At 43.5% G+C, this 25954-nt stretch overlaps 1 protein-coding gene across 4 annotated transcripts in view; it reads right to left on the minus strand.

The window, feature by feature from the left end:
* The window catches only part of TANGO2 (transport and golgi organization 2 homolog), a 96701-nt gene that overhangs the window by 36872 nt on the left and 33875 nt on the right, over positions 1-25954 (minus strand). For all 4 annotated transcript variants that reach the window (XM_042442091.1, XM_042442092.1, XM_042442090.1 and 1 more), the window contains exons 3-5: positions 13977-14065; positions 6778-6897; positions 4003-4117 (exon numbers count right to left, since the gene is read on the minus strand). In XM_042442091.1, coding sequence (XP_042298025.1) covers positions 4003-4117; positions 6778-6897; positions 13977-14065 — 324 coding nt within the window. The remainder of the gene's footprint in view (positions 1-4002; positions 4118-6777; positions 6898-13976; positions 14066-25954) is intronic.

The raw sequence follows: 25954 nt of genomic DNA on the forward strand, positions 1-25954 counted from the left end.
GGAATATTAAAATAAACCTCTTGCAGGGTAGAAATTTACCCAATGGGTTGTGGTTCTTCCTGGTTAAGTATGGCATCATACAACTGGAAGGGACGTTAGATGTAAATTAGTCCAACCCCTTGCATGACGCAGAATGAAGGATGTAACTACAACTTTCCTCAGAGTTGACTACCCAGCCTCTGCTTAAAATACCTCCCAGGGAAAGAGGCAATATCAAGGAAGGGCTGTTCCACGTTCAAATAGCTCTTCTCATTACATGGTTAGGTAAATGACCTTCCCTGTTATTTACTTATTTCTTTATTTCCACCCACTAGTTCCAGTCTCTGCATCTGAAGCCACAGGGGGAAAATTTGCTCCATCTCTTTATAGCAGCAGTTCAGTTCCACACTACAATTTATTCATAAAATATGGCAAATATGAAGAGTTAATATTTTTATTTTTGTATAACATTTTAAAACTATCCAGAATCTGAAGCTAATTGTCATAATATTCCTGCACAAACATGGCTAACATTTTTACAAGTTCTCAAAAACCAAGGAACCCTTTCTTTTAAGGCCTCTTACCAGGCAAGACCTCAGAGACTTTATGCTTTATGGCTATTACTCTCAAACCCAGTCTAAATCTTATTCCTGGATGAATAAGGATTCTTCACAGTGCTTGCCCTGTTGTCATCTAATTCCAGTACCATATTTAGGATTTCAAAAATTCAGAAAACTACACAAAGGTCTAAAGATTAATGGGAAATGATACCTAAAATGTACTCGGCTTCAGAGCTCCCAAGATTATTGGCAGTTACCACTTGAAGCCTACAATGTGTCATTTATTTACCGAGAGTGACATTACTGACTTCAACCATTAGCTTCACAGCTCCTTCTTTTTCTTGTGCTTTACATGTGCATGTTCTCACTAGAGGATTTCAGCCTTGTGTTTGCAGTAATCATGGGGCGGCACCAGAGTTTGGAACTGTTACTTTTTTGGAGTACAAGTCCCAAAATCCCCTGGAGGCTCCAGGGCACTGTAATCCAAAAAAGTAATGTTTCCTTCCTTGCTCCTTTCTTACTCCCTTTAGACATCCTGACATTCACTCTCCAACCACTTCTGTGTCCTCTCCTTTGCCCTGGCCTCACATAAGAAAGCCCTTCTTCACTTTAAACACTGTGACCTTTTGCTGGAGCCTCCTCTCCCAATTCTTGCCTTACATTTACTGTATGCTCTTTTCCTCAAGCATTTAATTTCTCAATTCACTCCAGAAAACAGAACAGCTTAGTGGTAAAGTGTATGCTTTACATGTCAAAGGTACCAGTTCAGTCCCTAGCAGCTCCAGGTAGGGTTGTGAAAGACCTTGTCTGAAACCTAAGAAATGTTGCCAGTCAGCATGGAGACTTTCACACTGACTTCCTCACACTGACTTCCTATAAGGCAGCTTGCTATGCTTCCATATTCAGTGGAAGGACTGTAGGCTCACGTGAAAGAGCAGGTGCTTTGAGGGTGCATGGATCAATCTCCAGCATCTCAGGCAAGACTGCTCTTGGTCAATGTATATAGAGAAGGGGTGACTTCTAATTCGTCACTACAGTCGCCCCTCCTAATTCCCGATTCTGAAATCTGTGACCTTGAATATCCACGGAGGGTTGACCTCTGCTATTTTCAATGGTGGGCGCGTCTGGGCCGTGCGCACAGGGGTGTGCCCCATTCAAGCCTATGGGGCTTGAATATGCACGAGCCTCCGTTTTCACAGGGGGGTCTGGAATGGATCCCCCGCAAAAACAGAGGGCTAACTGTACTGTGGTGATAAAAGTGACACTTTAGTTTTAAATGTGGCATTTCTTATTTAAAACAAAGTACGTACTTCCCACACACCTGGTTTACAAGTGGATTTGTGTTCCAGGAAGGCAAATCTATGGAGGGAGTCTGAATAAGCTAGGAAGCTGAACCAAAGTTCTGATGGCATAAGCTAGCTTTGTATGACTTTGCCTTTCCTTTAGCCCACAATGCCTTGGGACTCTCTGTCCCTAGTCTTCTTTGCATTTTCCTCCACCGCACAAAGTTATTCCTCCTCTCTAGTTCTGTGTGCTGTATTCTTCTTCTTATTATTATTATTATTATGCTTTATTTATACCTATCCCACTTTTAAAACACTTTTGCCTTCCTGTGCAAAAGCCCACATGTTCATAAAAGCCCAAGAAGATGACACAGCATTGCTAAGCTGTATAAAGGATGTTCCAAATGTCAAGGGCCTGATCAAGCATTGAAAGGAAATGCATGAAGCAAAGTAAGAATGGGTTCAAGCTTGATGATGCAGCAAAGGAAGAGATGGCTTCTGTATGAGTACAGCATGCAAGAGCATGACTTCAAAAATGTCTTCAAGGCACAACCAGCACACGTCAGTGTATGGGGAGGAGAGACCTTCTGATTGTCAAATGCAGGGCCACATACAAAGTATAGAAAGGTTAGAATCATAGAATCATAGAATCGTAGAGTAGGAAGAGACCACAAGGGCCATCCAGTCCAACCCCCTTCTGCCATGCAGGAACTCTCCAGCAAACCATCCCCGACAGATGGCCATCCAGCCTCTTCCAAGGAGGGATACTCCACTAATATCCAAGGAAGTGCATTCCACTGTCAAACAGCCCTTACTGTCAGGAAGTTCCTCCTAATGTTGTGGTGGAATCTCCTTTCCTGGAACTTGCATCCATTGTTCCGGGTCCTGTTCTCTGGAGCAGCAGAAAACAAGCTTGTTCCCTCCTCAATATGACATCCCTTCAAATATTTAAACAGGGCTATCATATCACCTCTTAACCTTCTCTTCTCCAGGCTAAACATGCCCAGCTCCCTCAGTCATTCCTCACAGGACATGGTTTCCGGACCCTTCACCATTTTAGGTCGCCCTCCTTTGGACACGCTCCAGTTTCTCAATATCTTTTTTTAATTGTGGGGCCCAGGACTGGACACTGTATTCCAGGTGGGGTCTGACCAAAACAGAATAATCAATATACAATAATTCTGAAGGACTCTGATAACACAGCTTGCCCTAGGACCAGAGAGTTGAAATGCAGCATGTTTTGCATGAATTAACTAACATATTTGAATTGTGGTTAATCACTCTGCATTGTCTTATCAATCTACCTATGTTCGGAGATCTAAGGTCCAGAACACACTGCAGAAAGAATTCAGTCTGAGTCCACTTTAACTGCCCTGGCTCAATACTAGGGAATTCTGGGAGCTCGTTTTGTGAGACATTTAGCCTTTTCTGTCAGAGAGCTCTGGCGCCATGATAAACTACTATTCCCAAGATTCCCCAGCACTGAGCTAGGGCAGTTAAAGCAGTCTCAAATTGGATTATTCTGAGTCTCCTTCTTGGAGTAAAGCTATAGGATGTGGGGCGTATGGTATCAACTATGGTATCCTGGAGTGTCATTATCTCTCTAGGTGTGACAGTTAGTACCAACTTTATTATTTTGATATGACACTTCCTGTTTTCCCAAATCTTTTAACAATGGCACTTCTTAAAGTTCTTAAGAATTTTAACCTCTTTTTGAATGAGTGGAGTTTTACCATGTTTTTGTAAAATTTGTACTTTGATCCCCCCCCCCCCAAGTTATCCTTACAAAAAGGCCCTAAATAGGTGTTGAAGAATAGAGCACACATTTTAGAATAATTAATACCAAATAGTAAAACCATTAATTTTTGCTATTGTATTCACTCATTCAAGGTGCGGGAACTAAAATTCTACAATCCATCAGCAGTGTCAAGTTTCTAAATTTCTAGGATGGAAGAAAGAAAAGATCTGTGCACATTTGAAATAAAACACAAACTTGCCCTCTCTCATCTGAATCCAACCCTGGGCTTATACAAGAAAAAGAAGAAAGGACAAGAGGAACTAGAGCTTTTGCTATGACAAATGCACATCTTAATATTTAGCACTATCAGTTACATGCCCTCCACTGGTCCCTCAATTTCTCCCCCTTGGCTGCTTAACTTATGTAGTTTTTATAGACTTACTTCAAGTCTGCCGCTATTAAATTAAATCCATTGTAAAGGTGTCCTTCTAAGGCAACTTTCTTCAAGTAAGAGTAACTGTCCACATCTGAAGTCAAAAAATTTGTCACCAGGGCACCTGAAAAGAATGAAGGTGGGAAAAGAGGGATTTAGAGCCTGGGAGAATGATTTCCTGTGAGGAAAACTGACATTTCTCCTCACTGAAATAGCTCAACCATGTATCAGAAATGAATAATCTTTCAGGCTCACTGTCAAGGACAAAGCACACAAGCAAACAACCTAAGTTTGATCAATTGTGTGTTGTGCGCATCACTAATAAGTTACCTTTGTATTACAAGTCAATATTTTACAGCAGTTCAAAAGATATTTTTTTCTGCCTCTCCTCATGAGAACAACACTGTGTGACCCAACCATATCATTCTTTATTATATTTTCCACTTGTCAAGAATTTTGTACAATGGTTGCAAATATGCACTTTGAGCAAACTATGTGCATGAGGAGGGAGCCTTGCATAACCCAGTTTTTGAAAGCATGTAGTGACTTGTTTATACGAGACCAAGGTTTCATCTGCACTGCAGAAATAATCCAGTTTGACACTACTTTAACTGCAGTGACTCCATGCTTTAGAATTATGGGAACTGTAATTTTGTGAGACATTTAGCATTCTCTGTCAGAGAGCTCTGGTGTGACAACAAACTACAATTCCCAAGAATCCACAGCATGGAGTCACAACAATTAAAGTGGTGTCAAATTGGATTATTTCTGCAGTGCAGATGCAGCCTAAGACACTTTTTGTCCTAAGCACACAGCACATCTTTACATGTACATAATGTGTGAGCAACCTCTTTCATTTCTCAAACTCCTGCCGGAAGGGTGGGAAACCTTTTTTAGCCCAGGAGGATGAATTAAATGTTAGAGATGTTCTCTGTACCCACAATCCAGTAATGGAAAGTGCCAAAGGCAAAAAGGTGGGACCAAAAATACTATATAATACCCTAAAGCTCTTAATACCAGAAACTAATTCTTATGAGAGGAATTACAGCATATAGGATGGGAAGAATGTCTCAGAGCAGAGAGCAGATGGGGAGCTGGGAGCTGTTTGAGAAGTTCTCATTCACTTTTGCACTGTTTTTTTTTTAAAAAGGTCCTGGGGGAGGTTTGTTGACTTTTGGCCATGTGCTCTCCCAGAGCATATGGTGTGAAGGGAGCAAGACTTCTGCTGAGCCACTGACCTAGCTGGTGAAGGAGCTACCAGCAATTAACCCTATATAAAAAACAGAAAGTAGGCCATAGACTTGGCTGGGGGAGGAGATAGCAGCCAGTAGGGTGAGTCCCAGAGTTCTCTTCACTGCTTACTTAAGACTATTTACTTAAGGACATGACTAGTGAAGGAGCTGCTGCAGTCACCTACAACTGCTGTGGTATGTTTGTCTTCCTGCCAGAGGATGTGGGTAGCTACACCTGCACCAAGTGCAAGTTGGTAGCTCTACTGGAATAAAGGTCCAACAGCTGGAGGCCCGAGTATGTACACTCCAGCATATTAGGGAGCAAGAGGTTTTCTTGAAAGGAGCAGCACGGATTGTCCTGAGTGGGGCACAGAGAAAGATTCTGAGAAGGAGGTCAGGTCCCATACACAGGAGGCAGACAGTTGGAGGAATGTTACAAGTCGAAGTAGAGAAGCCAGGGATCGTTCTGTGAGGATGATGAGGAAAAGCAGCAGAGCCAGTCGTTAGGGAAAGTGCAGAAGGTCTTGGGAGTACCACCACAAAGAATAGCTGCTGCTAAGTCTCAGAGAAGGTGTGTGGTGGTGGGAGACTCCTCATTGAGGGGTACAGATTCAGTAGTTTGTAGGTCTGACAAGATGTCTCGGGAGGTGTGCTATCTTTCCCGGGGCAAAAATCCATGATGTGACATAGAGGCTGACAAAACACATCAAGCCTACAGACTGTTACGCTTCCTTTTGGTCCATGTGGGTACCAATGACACTGCAAGATCACAGCCTTCAGAATATCAGAAGTGATTGTGAGGCTCTGGGAAGAAAGCTGAAAGAGCTCCATGCAATAGCAATAGCAAGTACATTTCTATACAGCTTATCAGTGCACTTAAGCACTCCCTAAGTGGTTTAAAAAGTGTAAGCTAATTGCCTCCAGCAAGTTGGGTACTCATTTTAACAACCTCAGAAGGATGCAAGCCTGAGTTGAGCTTGAGTCCCTGGGCTGGTATTAAACTCACAACCTTATGGTTTGTGAAGGAGTGGCTGCAGTACAGGCATTTAACCAGGGCTCTTCTGCACCACCAGGGTTCTTTGACACAGTTTGTCATCTCATCTCTTCCCCCAGTTGAACGACACAGTCCAAGAAGGGAGAGAAAAATAGCAGAGGTGAACAATTGGCTCCGCAGATGGCACCACCAAGAATGATTCGGATTCTTGAACCATGGCCTGAGGTTTCAGGAGAGGGGACCTCTGGTAGTAAGAGCTGTTCGACAATGGAACACACACCCTTGAAATGTTGTGGAGTCTCCTTTGGAGGTTTTTAAACAGAGGCTGGATAGCCATCTGTTGGGGGTGCTTTAGTTGTGTATTCCTGCATGGCAGAAGGTTGGACTGAATGGCCTTTCTGGTCTCTTCCAACGCTAGGATTCTATGAAAGCTACATATACAGAGGTTGGGAAACCATCAAAAGGATGCGTCATATCCAAATGGGGTACCCTATTTGACCCCTGGATGTGAGGCTCCCCTCCCTTTCCTACAGACTTCAACTCTTCCTGTCACCGTACCTCGTCCTTTTGCATTCTTGTCTATCTTTGGCTGCATATAGTTTGTCAGGGCTGCCATCTTGCCTTTCTTGCTGATTCCAAGCCACGTTCCACCTTCTTTTCCTTCCTCCATATCCAAACCTGCCACAAAAAAATGTATGAGAGAGCATAAGACCACTATGGACTGCTTGGCCTCTGTTCACTACCTTTTGAAATTTTAACTAATTATAAGTACTCTCTTTGAAAACTATTACTGCCATCATCATCATTGTTTATTTACATAGGGCCATCAATGTACACAGCACTTTACAAGTAAAACACTAGCAAAAAACAGGCAGTCCTGCCAAAGCATTTAACACACACACACGCACGCACATGCATGCACACAAAAACACACACACATGGAGTAATGAAAATCAAAACCATACAATACAATTGTAAAAGAAATTATCCAGACAGAATACAAAAAAGTATAATATATAATAAAGCAAACTGAGAAATACATATAATCAAAATATACAAGATAAAATAATATTAAATTAAAACTCAAAAGTTCTGGTGTTTATAAGTGTATCATTTAACATTCCCTAGATGAAAACAGGGACATGTCCAATGTATATTGGCAAAGGGATGCTTGACAGACGCCCAGAAGTCACCATCTTTGTTTGTCCCAAACACACTGACCTGAGAGGTAGGTTAGGCTGAAAAACAGCACTGGTGAACAGGAATTTGAATTTCCATTTCTCCAGCCTTTATTCAACACTCATACTTATAGTCACTGGCTCTCTGGATAGTCACACGTTCTCTTAGAAAAGTTATTTATTCACATACAAGATTTTTAGATGTATTTTGAGAATATCACAGCATTCAGGTAAGAAAAAAAGTACAATGCAGTGTTAGTACACTTCCCTTTGAGTTCCCCCCCTTTTCAGTATTCTAATTTAGCATTTAGAAAGGTTCCCTGTTTTGACTGCAGTCCTAGAATCCCATTTTGACCACAACCCCCTGACCATGCTGACTGGGAGATTCTGGGAGCTGCAGTTAAAAAAAGAAACATTTTCAAGTTCTGGAGTAGTTTCAGATGAGACTAGGGAAAAAAAGAAGTTTATTAATTCCATTGGAATTATCTACATCATAACACCCTTGAGAATTTTCAGTTCTACACACTATTGCTTCATAAAACCAAGCATGCAGAGAGACAAGTAAACATACTTTAAAAACTGGGTTTTAAGCCTCTTTGCATTTTGTTACAGGCTAGCACTGGATGGAAATACAAATTTCACCATGAAAGTACAGCAATTACCCCCATTGCACATCTGTATACAAAGGAGGACAGGTTGCTTACCTGTAACTGTAGTTCTTTGAGTGGTCATCTGCGAATCCGCACAAATGGGTTTTTTTGCGCCTGCACAGCATTTCTGGATCCTACTGGAATCGCTGGGGAAATTTTTTTGGCGGTAGCTCCGTCCACCCTCTATATAGGCAGGAGGTCTTCCCACCCTTTCTCAGTTCCAAAAATGGTCCACCGTAAGAGCAGACAAAGAAGAGAGAAGGACATGACAGAGGGGAGGATGGGCGGGATTTGTGTGGATTCGCAGATGACCACTCGAAGAACTACAGTTACAGGTAAGCAACCTGTCCTTCTTCTTCGTGGTCTCTGTGAAGCAAACAAATGGGTTAGACTGGCAAGCTTGTTCCTCTGTGGAGGAGGGAATGTCCTGGCACTAAAGAAATTATTAAACGAGAAAAACAGTGTGATCGTCAGATATTTGACAGGTGCCAACTAACCTTAGTGCATCCCGTAAAGGAGAACAGCTCTGCCAAAGGCTGCTTCACGTTGGTGTCTGGTATCAACTTGTGCTTGAAAAAGGTCAGAGGTTGTGACCATACCGCAGCCTTGCAAATGTCCTCCAAGGGAATTCTGGAGAGGAAGGCTGAAGATGAAGCTACCGCCCTGGTGGAATGGGCTCGAATTCAAGCAGGCGGAGTCTTCCCAAAAATCTCATAAGACAGAAGGATTGTGGAAATCACCCATTTGGAGAAACATTGAGGTGTGACTGGAAGCCCAATTTTGGGGTTGGAATAGCAGACGAAAAGTCTGGGAAAGCGACGAGAGGACGCAGTCCTGTGAAGGTAAAAGGCTAGCACCCGCCTGACATTAAGGGAGTAGACCTGATGCTCGGTGTCGGTGGTTGGTTTCAGGGCTAGCATTGGGAGAATGATGTCTTGACTGAGATGAAAGGTGGACACAACTTTTGGTAGAAAGGAAATGTCTGGATGGAGGACAACCTTGTCCTTAAAAAATTTCAAGTACGGAGGGCACAGAGTTCACTGGCCCGGCGTGCTGAGGTGATGGCTACCAGAAGGCTGTCTTCCAGGTGATGAGCCTGAGGTCACAGGAAGCCAGAGGTTCAAAGGGTGAGGTAGCGAGTGCCGCCAAGGCGAGCTGGAGGTCCCAAGCGGGGATAGGGATCGCTGCCAGCGGTCTCAGGTTGGCAAGGCCCTTGAAGAATTTCTTCATGAGCGGGTCAGTGAAGAAGGATGGGCGGCCGGAGAATTGGTAGCGGGCACAGATGGCTGCAAGATAGCATTTTTAGGACGAAATGGAAAGTCCAGATGCTGAGAGGTGGTGGAGGAAGTCCAAGACAACGGAGACATTGACTTCCGAAGAGGTGAGTCCTGTTGAGGACAGGAAAATTGAAAATTTAGCCCATTTAAGGGCGCAGGAGCGCTGAGTAGAGGGCTTTTGGGAAGCCAGGATGATTTCTCAGACTGGTACCGAGAGTCGGGTCAGGGCTGAATCCTCCATGCCATGAGACGGAGAGTGTCCACGTCGAGGTGGTGAACCTGACCGTCGTGAAGGGTCAGGAGGTCGGAATGGAATGGTAGAGGCCAGAACTGGTTGTTGGAGAGATGGAGCAGGGGGGAGAGCCACGGCTGCCTCGGCCACCAAGGGGTGATCAGGATTGTGTCCGATCTGTCGGTGCACAGTTTTGCTATCACTCTGGTGATTAGAGGAAATGGGGGGAAGGCATAGAACTTTTTGCCAGACCACTGGAAGAGGAAGGCATCCCCTTGGGACTGAGGTGAAGGGATCCTGGAACAGAAGTGGTCGCAGTGACTGTTGAGATGAGAGGCAAAAAGGTTGACGTCAGGGGTTCCCCACAGAGAAAAGAGGCAGAGGGCAACCTGAGGATTCAGTTGCCACTCGTGACAAGAGTCTGGAGACCTGCTCAGCTTGTCTGCAAACTCGCTCTCCTCTCCAGGGAGATGTATGGCTTGCAAGATGATCCATTTTCAGATGCACCAGTTCCAAATTTGAAGGGTGAGGCCGAGAAGGGTGGCCGACCTGGTACCACCCTGCTTGTTGATGTAATACATCACAGTCATGTTGTCCAATAGGAAGATACATCATCTCCCTATTTTTCCTGGCCTGCAGAGTGAAGGCCATGCAGTGAGGACAGGAAGCAGGGGCATGGCCCTCGCCCAGGCAGAGGAGGCACAAAGAGTGTCCGTCAAGTGCCGGGATATTTGTCCCATATTCGGTGCGCTTCTTAAAAGAGTGCGCAGACATCTTTAGACCAAAGCCCAGGGATGAAGAGAGGGAATTGTCAAGAAGTCTGAGTGTTACCATTAGTCAGAGTCCAAAACCAAGTCCAAATCACAATCCAAAGAGTAGTCAGAGTCAAACGAAGTCAGAGCAAACACTGGAAACGAAAGCGAAAGCTAAGGAAGGAGCGATTCTAAGTAAGGTTCCTAAGCTGCTCACACAGCAGACAAAAGGAACTGAGAAAGGGCGGGAAGACTTCCTGCCTATGGAAACACCGAGGCTTATCTGACAAGACGCTCCTAGGAAACCTTTTAGTTTCCTACAGAGTGGCAATCGATGCAGCAAAGAACTTGTTCTGTGCTGCATGTATTGCATCCACAGAGTCTCGTCCAGCAGAGCTATTCAGGGTGGTCAGAGAACTAATCCAACTGCCTCCCACCCCGAATATATTACTAGAACCAACAATGGCCTGCTGTGACGCATTAAATGACTTCTTTGCCGATAAGATCTCTCAGATAAGGGTCGATCTGGATGCTGGCATTAAAACAGAGACTATGAGAAAGTGACGCCGCGGACTGCGTTAGACTGGATCGTTTTGAGCTTGTGAGTACCAATGAAGTGGACAAGCTCCTTGGATGTATAAGGAGGATGACTTGCCCCCTCGACCCCTGCCCATCTTGGCTGACCGTTCAGGGAGGAGATGCTGTAACATCACTGCTTCAGACTATAATAAATGCATCCCTTAGAGAGGGGAAATTTCCATCAGTACTTAAACATGCAGTGGTTAAGCCACTCTTAAAGAAACCCTCTCCAGATCCCCTGATAAGGAACAACTATAGGCCAGTCTCTTTACTACCATTTTTGGGCAAGGTGATCAAGAGGGCAGTCGCCTTCCAACTCCAGGCTGTCTTGGATGAAACTGATTATCTGGACCCATTTCAAACTGGCTTTAGGGCGGGATACGGAGTTGAAACTGCCATGGTCGCCCTAGTCGATGATCTCTGTCTGGGCATCGACTGGGGAAGTGTGGCCCTGTTGGTGCTCTTGCATATCTCAGTGGCATTCGATACCATTGACCATGGTATCCTCGTGGAACGCCTGAGGGAGCTAGGTATTGGGGGCACTGCGCTCTAGTGGTTCCGTTCCTACCTCTCGGGCAGATTCCAGATGGTGATGCTGGGGGACAGTTGTTCTCGTAAAAGAGAACTGACATCTGTCCCCCATGCTTTTTAACACTTACATGAAGCCACTGGGAGAGATTATCTGGAGACATGGAGCGTGGTGTTATCAATATGCCGATGACACCCAAATTCACTTATCTATGTCTCCGACTGCTGCAGTGACTAAGGATGGCATCTCTCCTCTGAATGCCTGCTTGAGGGCCCTATATGGATGGATGAGGGAAAACTATCTCAAGCTGCATCTATAGCAAACGGGTGCTTGTGATAGGTGGCCCCTGGTCCCGGGCGGGTGGGGGGGGGGGGAGATCTGCCAACCCATCCTTGACGGGGTCACACTCCCCCTGAAGAATGAAGTCCGCAGTATGGGAGTACTCTTGGACTCGTCTCTACAGTTGACATCCCAGGTGGAGGCGATAGCCAGGAGTGCATGGTATCAGTTACGGCTGATAAGCCAACTGAGTCCCTACCTGGCTCAGGGGGACCTTGAAACAGTAGTACACACATGGTAACCTCTCATTTAGATTTCTGTAATGCACTCTTCATGAGGCTACCTTTGTACCAAGTTCAGAAGTTCCAACTGATTCAGAATGCTGCAGCCAGACTGATTACCAAGACACCGAGATCAGAGCACATTACACTGGTGTTGAAATCTCTACATTGGCTGCTGATTAGCTTCCGGGCACAATACAAAGTGTCAGTTATTACCTATAAAGCCCTACATGGCCTGGGCCCGAGTTAATTAAGGGAGCGCCTCTCTCTACATAATCTGCTCTGCACTCTCAGAACATCTGGCACAAAAATATTGGAACACCCCAAAACCAGGTTGAAAACTACCTCTTGTAGAACATTTTCTGCAATGGCCCCTAGACTTTGGAACAATTTACCGGAAGAGGTCCGTCTTATCACTTCCTTGGAAGCCTTCAAAAAGGCACTGAAGATGGATCTCTTCCGGCGGGCGTATCCAACTGATCTCCTCTAATCTGATTTGTACATCTGAATATATGACTCGATCCTTATGACTGAGCAACACTGTAACAACGTTCTCCTTTTCTCTTTTATTTTTATTTCTTTGATTGATGTTTTTGAATTATGTATGTAGTTTAAGATGTTTTTACTGTTGTAATCCCGCTTCGATCTGAAGGGAGAAGTGGGAAATATAAATTATTATTATTATTATTATTATTATTATTATTATTATTATTATATAGAAGGTGGGCAGAGCTACCGCCAAAAAGTCTTCCCTTGCGATTCCAGTAAGATCTGGAAATGCTGCGCAGGCGCAGAATAACCCATTTGTGTGCTTAGCAGAGACCACAAAGAAGAAAGGGAGGAACGCTCAGCATATCCATCAAGAATCAGAAACGATTAGACTGTAAAAAGGAGCTGCAGTGCAGTGAGTGTGATTTATCCTTACAATTCTCCCTGCCAATGACAACAACATCAAGCATAAGAGAAAAATCTTCACACAGTCAAGTGTTGTTGTTTTTAAAACTGCTTTGCCTTCCCATGTCTCATTTTTATTTATGGCCATAGCAAGGCTTGTACTGAACATCCGTTTGTCTAGTCAGAGAAAAGATGGAAGACAGACTTAAGTGGGTAAGAGGCTGAGTAACTTTTAAAACAAATTCTCAGGCAGGAGAAGCTAACCAGTCAAGAGAGAGCGCCACTTGGAGTTATTGGTCTGCAAATTGCAAAGTGGAAAAAGGCAAAGAATGACACACTTCAAAAACTCTTTCCTTCACCTCTAACGTTGTTTTATTGTTGTAAAGTCCCTCAATCAATGCCTATATGATTAAAGATGAAAGCCAAGTTCACACAAATACTTTTTTTTTAAGTGTTGCTTTCTGCCAAAACCATACACTTGAAAAATGGATTGTTACACCACATTTATGGGAGAGGAGACTCCATTTCTATTACAGTACATTTAACTAGGGCTGAAATTAAAACACCAGTGTGTAAGCTGTAAAAAGCAGAAAAAAAGAAGGCACATGAACACATGCAATAAAGGTAAAGAAAATGGCATCCATAATAAACCACAGGCAACTTTGACGCTCACCTGAAAAAAGTACATTGTGACCTGCTTTGCAGATTCTAGACACTCATCATGATAGACTCTTTTTGTAGACTGACAACCAGAAGCATAATGGGAAAAAATGAGAACCAGAACGAAATAACTGAAGCAGGGGCAGGCAACAAGTGAATCTCCAGCTGTTGTTAGACTGCAAATCCCATTGGCTCTTCCTAGCACAGCTAATAATGAAAGATGCTGCAAGATGCCTTGTAGACCCAGATGCTGTCTGAGTGTTGAACTAAGACTGGGGAGACCAGGTTCAAATCCCAAACCATGAAGGTTGCTACCTAGCCTATGGTTTTTTACTCAGCCTACCATGCGGATTTGTTGCGGAAATAAAACAAGAGGGGGATGACTATATATTTCACACTTGGCAGTACAACAAACAAACAAACAAACAAGGAGAGGTGTTGCATACCACTGAGGATCTCATTGCTGCCGTCCCAGAAGTCAGCCGATTTTGAAGGTCTGTGATAAAATTCATCTCTGTTGGCTGCTAGGATAAGTCTGCAGGGCAAAAATGGGAAAATACAATTGCTTTAGAATTTGGATGCTCAACAGAATTCAAACAATAATCATTTTTGGAGTGCACATCAACAAGCCATTTTTTTTTTTTTTTGGAAGTCACATTTCCATTTCGGAAAGGGCTAGTTCAGAACATTTTGCTGCTGAGAAAAAGGGAAAGATTATCCCCACCCCTCCGTTCGATATATAAAAGCTGACTGAATTTGCAGTTGTATATGGCTTCAAGGCGGGCAGTATGACTTCACCCATACTGTGAGTAACCAGCTAGCTAAGGGAAGGGTGTAGAGCAAGCTCTGTTGGACCCATAGCTTTCTGTTCCAAGAAAGAAGAATGCTGGGCAGAAATGACCATTGCTGCCCTCCAGCTTCTCCACCCAAGACAAGTATTTCACTCTGGATAATTGTATCACGAGCCCTGCACACAACATGTGCCAATCGTGCAACAGATTCTTGACTGAAGAGAAACCGTTACTGATCCATAAAGCCAGGCTATTCCATAATAGAAATGAAATGACATAGTGAAATAAACTTGAGACATCAAGCCCTCTGGACTGACAGAGTTAAACCGTAATGATTTCAAGTGTATATCATATAGAAACTAGGAAATGAACACCCCATCCAAGCACGTTTTACTTTCCCCCATTAAGAGCTCCTAGATTGGACTCGATCCAATTTCTGTAATGCACTCTACATGGGGCTAACCTTGTGCTTGGTTTGGAAGCTTCAATGGAGAAGAGAAGGTTAAGAGGTGATATGATAGTCCTGTTTAAATATTTGAAGGGATGTCATATTGAGGAGGGAGCAAGCTTGTTTTCTGCTGCTCCAGAGAACAGGACTCGGAACAATGGATGCAAACTCCAGGAAAAGAGATTCCACCTCAACATTAGGAGGAACTTCCCGACAGTAAGGGCTGTCCGACAGTGGAACACACTCCCTTGGAGTGTGGTGGAGTCTCCTTCTTGGATGTCTTTAATCAGAGGCTGGATGGCCATCTGTTGAGGATGCTTTGATTGAGATTTCCTGCATGGTGGGGGTTGGACTGGATGGCTCTTGTGGTCTCTTCCAACTCTACGATTCTATGATTCTATGATTCTAAGTGCAAAGACAGTAAAGGTCAATGAACAGAGAAGTTAAGGAGACAGAATAGATCAGGCAAGGAGGACATCTCTCAATATAAATGCAAGGGACTCCATTTTTGATGTACAGGCATACCTCACTTATTAAAGCCTCTGACCAAGAAGCTCCTTTTTACAAAGTCTTTTTACGATTGTCCAACCCCTATCTTTGCCTTCTTGTACTCTATCTGAAAGATGTTTTAAAAGCTATATTGGTACTGGGGTGGCGGTGAAAGAAAGCTGGAGTAACACAGACTTTTGATATCAGGTTGCAGAAGTGTGTCTGCAATAAACCATGCAAAAAAGTCTGAGCTGGGAAAGAATGGGATTCCACTATAGCCGATCCTACTGCCTAGAACAGGGAATGCAAAGAGCAGCTGCCTCCAGAATCTCTTACGGAGCATGTGTGAACAGCAAGACAAAAGAGGATAGCAGATAAGCTTTCCTCACCAGAGCCCATCCAGCACATTAAAATAGCAGAGATCTTTAAGTATGGCCATCAAAAAGGAAACCATAAAAAAATGGAGAGTGATGAAAGAAAATAATTATCCTTAACTACATTTTGGAAGAAACTTTATAGTCATCTCTAGGAGGTTAAAATGTTTCTGCTTACTTATGCATGACTTACATGGCCTGGTTCTTTCATTTTGCATGTTCATATTGTTAGTTTTGAATAACAGGTTTGCTGAAACATGTTGAACTGCTCTTTTTTGTGGCATAGGAATCTATCCCTATTGTTTTCATGTTATTCTGTCTCTAGTACTAAAATTAAAATAGTAATGCCCAGGAACACACCTACTTTGTTAACTGAGGTATACCTGCACCGAAAATTGATCCGAAAAAGTTCAGAATGACTTAGTGTACACTTACTTTCTAAGGAAACAACATCTCTGAATGAGTATGAAGACTATCGTAAACAATTATGTACTTCTACTAAAATGATGATTAAATAGACTCTTCCTAACTAGTGAATTTATATACAGATTTTAAAAAAACCCTAATCAAAGGTAGCAGGGGATGCAGTGTTAACTTCAATGTCTACCCAATTGGTCAGACTATTTCTGCTAATCTACTGGGTGATCTGACTTAGCTGAGAAGCTTCAAAGTAAGGATCAAGTTTGGGAAGTGACAACCCTCCATATCCAGTTTTAGAATTCTTGACCACTTTTGAGAAGTGTGGGTGTTTCCCATTAAAAACTAGGTAGTCCACTAACTTATTCCAGCATTTAAAGTATGAGTTTGGTGGTCTCAAGGGAATCATTTGAAAAAGAAACAATAGACTCCACTACACTCCGAGGGAGTGTGTTCCACTGTTGAACAGCCCTTACTGTCAGGAGGTTCCTCCTAATGTTGAGGTGGAATCTCTTTTCCTGTAATTTGCATCCATTGCTCCGGGTCCTGTTCTCTGGAGCAGCAGAAAACAAGCTTGAAGATCATCATACACCCATGCACTTATCCCATTCTTCTCCCATCCAGAAAGAGTAATGGAACCGTCATAGGGTATTTAGGAACTCCTGTTAATACCCAATGAGGGCTCCATTACTCTTTATGGATGGAAGAAGAATGGGATAAGCGCACAGGTGTATGATTATCTTCCCCCCCGATTGCACTATTAGCACACTTTAAGGATGGGAGTTTGCTCCCGTTTGATAATTTCCCTTGTCTTAAACTATAAATTGCCTTGGCAGAAGGGTAGTTACCTACACGGAATGAAACTGAAAAAGAAATAAGACCATTAACATACGCATCTTCAATAGATACTGAGCTTGTACACAATTTAACTACAAGGATAATCAAGAAGAGATTTTAGCCATGTTGAATTTCCAGATACAGCACACGAATGGGAATGCTTTCCACACATCCCATCCACCCTTTCTACAGCATTGGAGTTCAAGAGGGCAGAGGATTTACAAAGATCCATCATATGGCTTCTTGATTCCCCAAAGACAGTCAACAACTTCAAGGATGTGAGGGGGTTAAGAGACTCAAATTTCCAGGCAGGCATATAACCTTAAGTTAGCACTTCTTGTAAAAAAGGAGGACTTTCAAGTTTCTTCTTTTCCCTTTAGTTTGATCTGTTTAAAGGAAAAGAGGAGTGTGGGGAAAGCTTGAAAATAAGTCTGGTTCATGTGGCAATCCAATATGCAGCTGAATATGTTTAGATGCCTTAGAGACAGAAAGGAGAGTTGTTTTTTCCTGAGCCATAAAGAAAGGCAGTTTTCTGATTTCGAGAACCTAGGAGGAGGATAGCAGAAGAGCAGTCAATATGGACAGAAAACCTCACACAAACACACGATCGATCATATTTTCACTCTCTGGCCTTTGAGCTCCAAGTTTCGCTCAGCTTTTGAAGCCAAGAAGGACACTTTGTGTATTTTTTTGCCGTTTGTTCGAATACCCGCTGGAAGATGTGGCCAGTTTCTCACTAATATTGATGGACCAGCTCTGAAAAGTTTAGAAAGCCATAAACAACCCCTTTCAGTAAAAAATATAAAAATTATGAGAAGTTTCCACTGTGATTATTGCTTTAAAGGAGTGTTGGGGGTTTCAATCCACCAGAAATCCTATGCAACATACCTACACTGAGGCAGCTTATATAAAGAAAAGTGTCCAGCATCACAGAAATGTGTATTATATTGCTCAGTATTAACAGTTAGTCAGCACCATCAAGGTCTTCTAAATATAGAGAAATATACTCTCTGTTTAATGATCTGCTCTAGAATCTTTCCTGGTATCGATGTCAGACTAACTGGACGATAATTGTTTGGATCCTCTTTTTTCCCCTTTTTGAAGATGGGACAATGTTTGCCCTCCTCCAGTCTGCTGGGATCTCTCCTGTTTTCCAGGAGTTTTCAAAGATTATTGCCAATGGCTCCGATATTACATTTGCCAGTTCTTTTAATACCCTTGGATGGAGTTCATCTGGTCCCGGAGACTTAAATTCATTTAGATTAACAAGGTGTTCCTCTACTATCTCTTTACTTATTCTGTGCTGAAATTCCCCTATTCTGTCCTCTACTCCATTATCCTCAGGTTGAGCACCCTTTTCCTTTTCTGAGAAGACTGAGGCAAAGAAGGTGTTGAGTATCTGGATGATTTATTTTGTATGCAGTGGGCCCTTGGTATCTGCTGGGGTTTGGGTCCAGGACCTCTTGTGGATACCAAAATCCATGGATATTCAAGTCCCATTATATACAGTGGTATAGTAAAATGGTGTCCCTTATGTAAGTATCAATAGAAGTTTAGTGTCTAGATCAAGGGAAGTAACAGTGCCACTCTATTCTGCTTTGGTCAGGCCTCACCTGGAATATTGTGTCCAGTTCTGGGTACCACAATTCAAAAAGGATGTGGAGAAACTGGAGCGTGTCCAAAGGAGGGCGACTAGAATGGTAAAGGGTCTAGAAACCATGCCTTATGAGGAGAGACTTAAGAAGCTGGGTATGTTTAGCCTTGAGAAGAGACAGTTAAGAGGTGACATGATAGCCTTGTTTAAATATTTGAAGGGATGTCATATCTATGGAGCAAGCTTGTTTTATGCTGCTCCAGAGAACAGAACCCGGAACAATGGATGCAAGCTACAGGAAACGAGATTCCATCTCAACATTAGGAGGACCATCATGACAGTGAGAGCTGTTCAACAGTGGAACACGTTCCTTCCTCAGAGTGTAGTGGAGTCTCTTTCCTTGGAGGTCTTTAAGCAGAGGCTGGATGGCCATCTGTCGGGGATGCTTTGATTGGGAGTTTCTGCATGGCAAAATGGGGTTGGACTGGATGGCCTTTGTCGTCTCTTCCAACTCTATGATTCTATAAGATGGCTAAATCAAGGTTTGCTTTTTTATGTCTCCTTTTTGTGTGTGTGGATGGGAATGTATATTGATCACTTCCAATCTGTGCATCTCCCAATTACAAGTCTGGGCAAAAGGTGGGTCTCTGCTCTGAAAAGTTGGAAGATTGATTGGCAGTGGCTGCCCAGAGTTACGTAGAGATTATTCTAGTCCTACTTAGAGTTAACCAGGGATTGAACCTGGGACTTTTTACATGTGAAAAATGCATCACCTTAACAAAGTAAACAAGTAAAGTATGGCTCCCTGCCTAAAACACAGAAGTATTTTCAAGATTATACACACTGCTGTTTTTAAAAATGCCACATTGCCTTTAACCCCCTTTCTACACACACATATTGTTCGACACATTATCCATCACTTCTATAGGCTTTAAATCAAATCTGTGAAAGGGGTGATGCCCATCTAGAGCAAATCCAAATTGCTGATCACCATAGCATCATTGCCCCGACAACTGACAGGCTTGCTGGCTTTCAAATAGCTTCGCACCATTGTTGTTTCCTTTCTACTCAGCACAGTAAGCATACAAGGTCTTTCAGGGACCCTGGCTCCCTGCTCTAACAAGGCTCTACATTGTTATGTGTTTGATTATTTTTATCCATTCTCCCTCCAACCGCATCAACGAAAGAATGCACCGCTTTGACACAACTTGTGTGTGTCAAATCTGTTTAATGTAGAGAAGGAAGAACGTGGAGACTTAACAAATAAGAACAGAAAGTTAAACTATGATATTGCCTTTACAGTATTTGGGAAACACAGCTTAAGTGTTGCCAAATACCAAACTATTGTAATGTGTATAAATGTATCTTGAAATCTGAGCTGACCTTTCTATGGAAGCAGAGGTTATTCCATAGAAACAGGTACACCGTTGAGCTATTCACATACCATTACTATCCAGTCAAACCCGTGAGATTGGAAATAATAATAATAATAATAATAATAATAATAATAATAATAAATATTTATTTATATCCCGCCTCTTCCATTTTGAGGATCGAGGCGGGTTAACAGGAGAGTTTATATAATATACAACAATAAAAACAACAAGCCCCACAAGACCCCAGCCCAACCCTCCCTCCCAAGTATAAAATTAAACAATAAAACATGGTTAAAAATACATAACAATATGACAAAATTACTAAACAAACCACAAATAAGAAAAATAATAAAAGGAGAGGGATTCAGTTGGTTCTGGACATTATCAATCGGGGAAGGCCTGCAGCAAGAGAATGGATTTTGTCGCCTTTTTACAAACCTCGAGTGAGGATAACTGGTGAATCTCTTCCAGAAGGTCATTCCAAGTTTTTGGAGCGGTGACAGAGAAGGACCTCCGGAAGTCACCGCCATTCTGGTCTTTCTAGATTGTAAAAGGTTTTTCCCAGAGGATCAGAGTGTGCGGGAGGATTGTATGGGAGGAGGTGTTCCTTCAAGTAGACTGGACCCAGGCCATGTAGGGCTTTATAGGTGATAACCAACAACTTGTACTGTGCCCAGAAGCTAATAGTCAGCCAATGTAATGATTTTAAAATAGGTGTAATATGGTCAAACTTGGATTTTCTGGTGACCAGGCTGGCTGCCATGTTTTGTATCAATTTGAGCTTCCGGACGTGGCACAAAGGTTGCCCCAGGTAGAGCGCATTGCAGTAATCAAGACGAGAGGTTACTAGAGCATGTACGAACATTTCTAGGTCTCGCTGCTCCAGGTAGGGACGCAACTGGCGTATCAGCCCAAGCTGATAACAGGCACTCCTGGCTGTCGCATCAATCTGAGAAGACAGTGGAAACGACGAATCCAGGAGCACCTCCAAGCTGCGGACGCGGTCTTTCAGGGGAAGTGTGACCCCATCTAAAACTGGCAAACTTATCTCCATACCCAGATTGGGGTTACCTATCACGAGTACCTCCATTTTATCTGGATTCAGCTTAAGTCTATTTTCCCTCATCCAATCCATTACCGACTTCAGGCAGTCATTCAGGGGGGAGATGTCCTCCTTGGTCAATGAAACAGCCCGAGACATAGAGAAATAAATTTGGGTGTCATCAGCGTACTGATAACACCCCGCCCCATGTCTCCGGATGATCTCACCCAGCAGCTTCATGTAAATGTTAAACAGCATGGGGGACAGAATGGTGCCCTGAGGGAAAGCCAATGTACTATATAATAAATAATAATAAAACGTTTATTTTTATCCCACTTTTCTGTGACGAGACAATCAAAGCGGCTCACAACACATTAAAATATCAACATTCATAATTATGTCCCAAATGTTGGTATATCGGTTAGTGCAGAGGTAACAGAATGTCTGACACTCCCACTGATCTCTGACTACAACTTCCATCAGCTCTAGGACACATAGCCAATGCTGAAGAGTGATGGAAGTGCAGTCCAGCAACATTTGCAGGGCTGTCTATTTCCCATTCCTGGGTTAGCACAACATACAACCTGGGGGCTGCATGTTGCCCGCCAAAGGATTTCAGGCGGTCCACAAGGATGTGGAATGATTTCAATCTGAACTTACCATCCCTCAAATTCACTGTAGTCTATTTGCTTGATCTGTTATTTTAATGTATTATTTTAAATCATTAATTGTTTAATTGATGCTTTAGGGGAGGGTGGAATATTGGGACATGAGATTACAGTCAGCCCTCCTTATCCACGGATGTTTTATCCATGGATTTAAGCATCCACGGCTTGAAAATATTCAGAAAAAGCATACATTCCAAATAGCAAACCTTGATTTTCCATTTTATATAAGAGGCACCATTGGATTGAATGGGACTTGATCATCCACGGATTTTGTTATCCACGGGGAGTCCTGGAACCGAACCCCAGCGGATAACAAGGGCCCACTGTATATACCATATTTAATTTGTAAATCGCCTCAATTGTCATTGACAGAGAAGCGGGCTATAAATAAAATTTTATTGTTATTATTTATTTTAAGTGATCTAGTGATAATCTTTTAGAATGACTCATCACTGTTCACAAAATATGGTTACATCACAATGATCCAGAGATCAAACAACAGTCCTTATAGTGGCAGGGCTTGAGTTCTCCATGGCTAGGCTTGCCATATCCCACCTGGGGGCGGGACTTTCCCGGTTTTGGGCGGGTCCTCACGGTCCCGCCCCAGTTTGCCCCCGCCCCTGGGCGGTATATGGCAAGCTGAGGGAGGCTTTCCCTCGCTGCTTGGGCTCCGCTTCCCGCTGCGATCGCGGCAAGGCCCAGGGCCCAGGCAGCAAGGGAAAGCCTCCCTCAGCGAGGCTCCTATTCAAATGTAGGGCACACAAAAAATGTGTCCTACATTTGAAAAATTTGTCCTACATTTTTCCCGGTTTGGAGGTCCGGACGTATGGCAACCCTATCCATGGCCAAAGAAATTGAAGACCCAATAGTCAGCAGAAAAGGTCATGACAACCAGTTTTTGGACAAAGGAAAGTAGTTTGATGATTGACTTATCTTCCCAGATCTAACCTGCTGTCTCAATTAAGGGAGGCACTGAAGGAAAAATGGTGAAAACAGTTGCCAAAAGGTGCCTTCTTTTTGCAAAACAATGCACCTGCTCACAGGGCTGGCAAGACTATGGATGTTTTGAAGAATTTGGGGTTTGAATGCATAGATATCCACCCGGCTCACCAGATCTTGCTCCATCTGACTATTTCCCGTTTCTAAACCTTTAAAAGAGTTTGAAAGGAAGGAAATTTTTGAATAACTCAAGAGATATTAGCAGCAGGAGAGCAGTAGTTCAGTGACCAGCCATCAGAAATTTTTTTGGAAGGGTCAAAGAAACTTAAGAAATTATTTGACAAGTGCTTTGAACTTCAGGTGAAGCATGTGGAATAGCATGTAAGTTTCATGGCTCCAGGCCATTCCCCTCTTGGTTGGCACAGAACTTTTCACCATCCCCTTGTAGTTTACTAAATCTAAGAAGCAAATGAGTGAGATGGAGCAGGAAGGAGGAGGCTATACACAAGCCGGAATCTCATTCACGTCATCCAAAGTGGCTATTTTGTTTGCACTGTGGCATGAATAGAGTATGAATAAGTTGCTCTTGGGGACTACAGAGCCCAGTATCTTTACCGCAGAGCTAGTGGCCATGCTGGCTGGGGAAGGGGGGTGGGTTCTGGGAGTTGTAGTCCAAAAAATGAAGCTGGAGCTAAAATGCCTAGTAAATTCAATGAAGCTCCCCATTGGGGGAAGAGGAATGAAAGGAGGACCTGCAACACTTAAACTCATGCTGTTAATTAAAATATTTTACCTCCTTTTAAAGCAGCTGTATCAGAGAGCAGCAGTAGCAGTTATGGCCTCCAAATAAATTATCCAGAACTCTAAAAATAGCTACATAACCTCAACTCTGTGAAGATTTATATAACTTCTTAATGTGGGGGCAGAGGAATGGAAACATGAGAAATCATTTCCATTGAAGCAATTTCCTGGGATATAATTCAGTTCCATAAAAAGATTACAAGATTATGGCTCTGATATCTGAAACCTGTATTTACAAAAAGTAGCCATTTGCATTACAAAAATGAGATTCACGAACATTTCTGCACACATGCATAGACACACACGCGCACAGAAATACGATATATTGATAAAGAACATGAAGAGCATACATTGTAAATTCTCCGTTCACTGTGTAAGAACTGCTGGATCAGATTGAAAACCTACCTGGTCCAGCACTGACCACAGGATCAACCAGTTGCCAGCAGAAAGCCTACAAGTTGGATATTAGAGAAACAGTGTCTTTTCACACATAGAATTATTGGATACCTGAACCCTAGGTACAAGGCAGGTTCCAGCTACCACATACCATACATTTCAACTGTGCTCCACTAACAAATGACATTTCCCATTTTCTTCTGGCCAGAGCTGAGAGAAGTGCCCTTTTAGACCACAACACATCTCTCTGTATCCTTCAACCAAGCACAGCTGGGGCATTTTGGAAGTTGCAGTTCAAATAAGTAATCTTCTTGAGTTCTGATTCTGGCCCCAGCAAGCTGCTCTGCCTGTTTTTTCTTTGCTATCATTGTGTTAGCAAGGGCTGCTGGGACTAGAGCTATTATATATAGTGTTAGATGGCAAATGAATCTAGATCAGCACTATATACCTGAGGAAGAGTAGAATCATAGAATCATAGAGTTGGAAGAGACCACAAGGGCCATCCAGTCCAACCCCCTGCCATGCAGGAAATCTCAATCAAAGCATCCCCGACAGATGGCCATGCAGCCTTTGCTTAAAGACCTCCAAAGAATGTCATCATATGGTGAGGGAACATTCAGGGGCTGCTGCAAATTGCTGCTAAAAATTGAAGGCAACTGTAGTGTCTTGATAGTGCAAGAGAATGCCAGAGGGACCTTGCATGCCACAGAGCCCAGTAGATCTTAGGACAAATGTACAGTTGGCCCTCTGTTTTCGCGGGGGATCCATTCCATTTTTATTGTTTTAATATGCTGATTGTTGTAATCCCGTCTCGATCCATAGGGAGAGTCGAGAAATAGAAATAAATTATTATTATTATTATTATTATTATTATTATTATTATTATGGACCCCCCTCAAAACGGAGACTCGACTATATTCAAGCCCCATAGGCTTTAATGAGGCATGTGCTCACAAGATGTGTGCTGCGGGAGTGTGCCCCACTGAAAATGACCAAGGTCGCCCCTCCGTGAATATTCTAGACTGTGGACATGCAGTCCACGAGAAAGGAGGAGTGACTACATTTTTCCTATCCATTGTAAAAGGAAGTAACAATTCCATTTGGGCAGCAATTTCAGGGACATGGTCCACAGGCGTGTTGTGGCAGCTGGCAAAATGGAGTTCTAGGTTGCTCCCCCCAGTTTAGGTGGCCTGGCCTCAATGCTATAGGATTTCTGAGAGGGTTCCCGCCACCCACACCTATGGCCCTAGATGTCAGGAACTGATCACTCTGGATGCAAAACAGGTGCTCTACCACTCAGCTATAATTTTTCTTTCCCAAGGAAGGATTCAACTCAAGGTCTTCAGAGGCTTCATCTCTAGAATACTGGTTCTCAATGAGGGAGGCCCCAGATATTGTAAGTCTTCAAAACTCACAGAATCTTTGACCTTTGGCTATGAGGGCTGGGGCTTCTAGGAGCTGAAATCCAACAGCATCTGGAGCCTCCATGGTTGATAGCCCTTGAGCAGGTCAAAGGAGGTATGTTATCAGTAAAGCAGGTGCAAGTGCACACAGAGAGAGACATAAAGCTTGGAAAGTTATTTTTCTGAACTTTAACTCCCAGAATCTTGCAGCTAGAATAGCCACAGTCATGCTGGCTAAGGGAGAGTTCTAGTCCAAAGATGGAACGTTTCCAAGCTTTGACACAGGTAGATGTGTGGGCCTGAACACTTAAGACGTCACGTAACATGTAGCTAGGGTTGCCATTCATGAGGACCTCCAAACCGGGACAAATGTAGGACAAAATTTTCAAATGTAGGACACATTTTTATGTGTCCTGCATTTGAATAGGAGCCTCCGAGGATTTCCCTCTGGGCCTGGGCCCCGCCCTCTGCGGGGGCGGAGCCCAGGCGGGGAGGGACTCCTCCCCTTCAGGGAAGCTTTCCCTTTGGGCCTGGACCCCGCCCTCGGCGGGGGCGGAGTCCAGGCAGGGAGGGACTCCTCCCTTTCAGGGAGGCTTTCCCTGCAGGCCTTGGCTCAAGCTGCGAGGGAAAGCCTCCCTTAGCTTGCCATATCTCGCCCGGGGCGGGGGCAATCCCGGGGGCGGGGCCAAACCGGGGCGAGACCGTGCGGACCCACCCCAAACTGGGAAAGTCCCGCCCCCAGGCGGGATATGGCAAGCCTACATGTAGCATTTGTGGAGTCTGTACATATCCACACCAGTCCAACTTGATTTTGCAATGGTGCAACAATGTATTTCCTGGTACAGACAG

This window comes from Sceloporus undulatus, chromosome 10, assembly GCF_019175285.1.
Source record: "Sceloporus undulatus isolate JIND9_A2432 ecotype Alabama chromosome 10, SceUnd_v1.1, whole genome shotgun sequence".
NCBI classification, from domain to species: Eukaryota; Metazoa; Chordata; class Lepidosauria; order Squamata; family Phrynosomatidae; genus Sceloporus; species Sceloporus undulatus.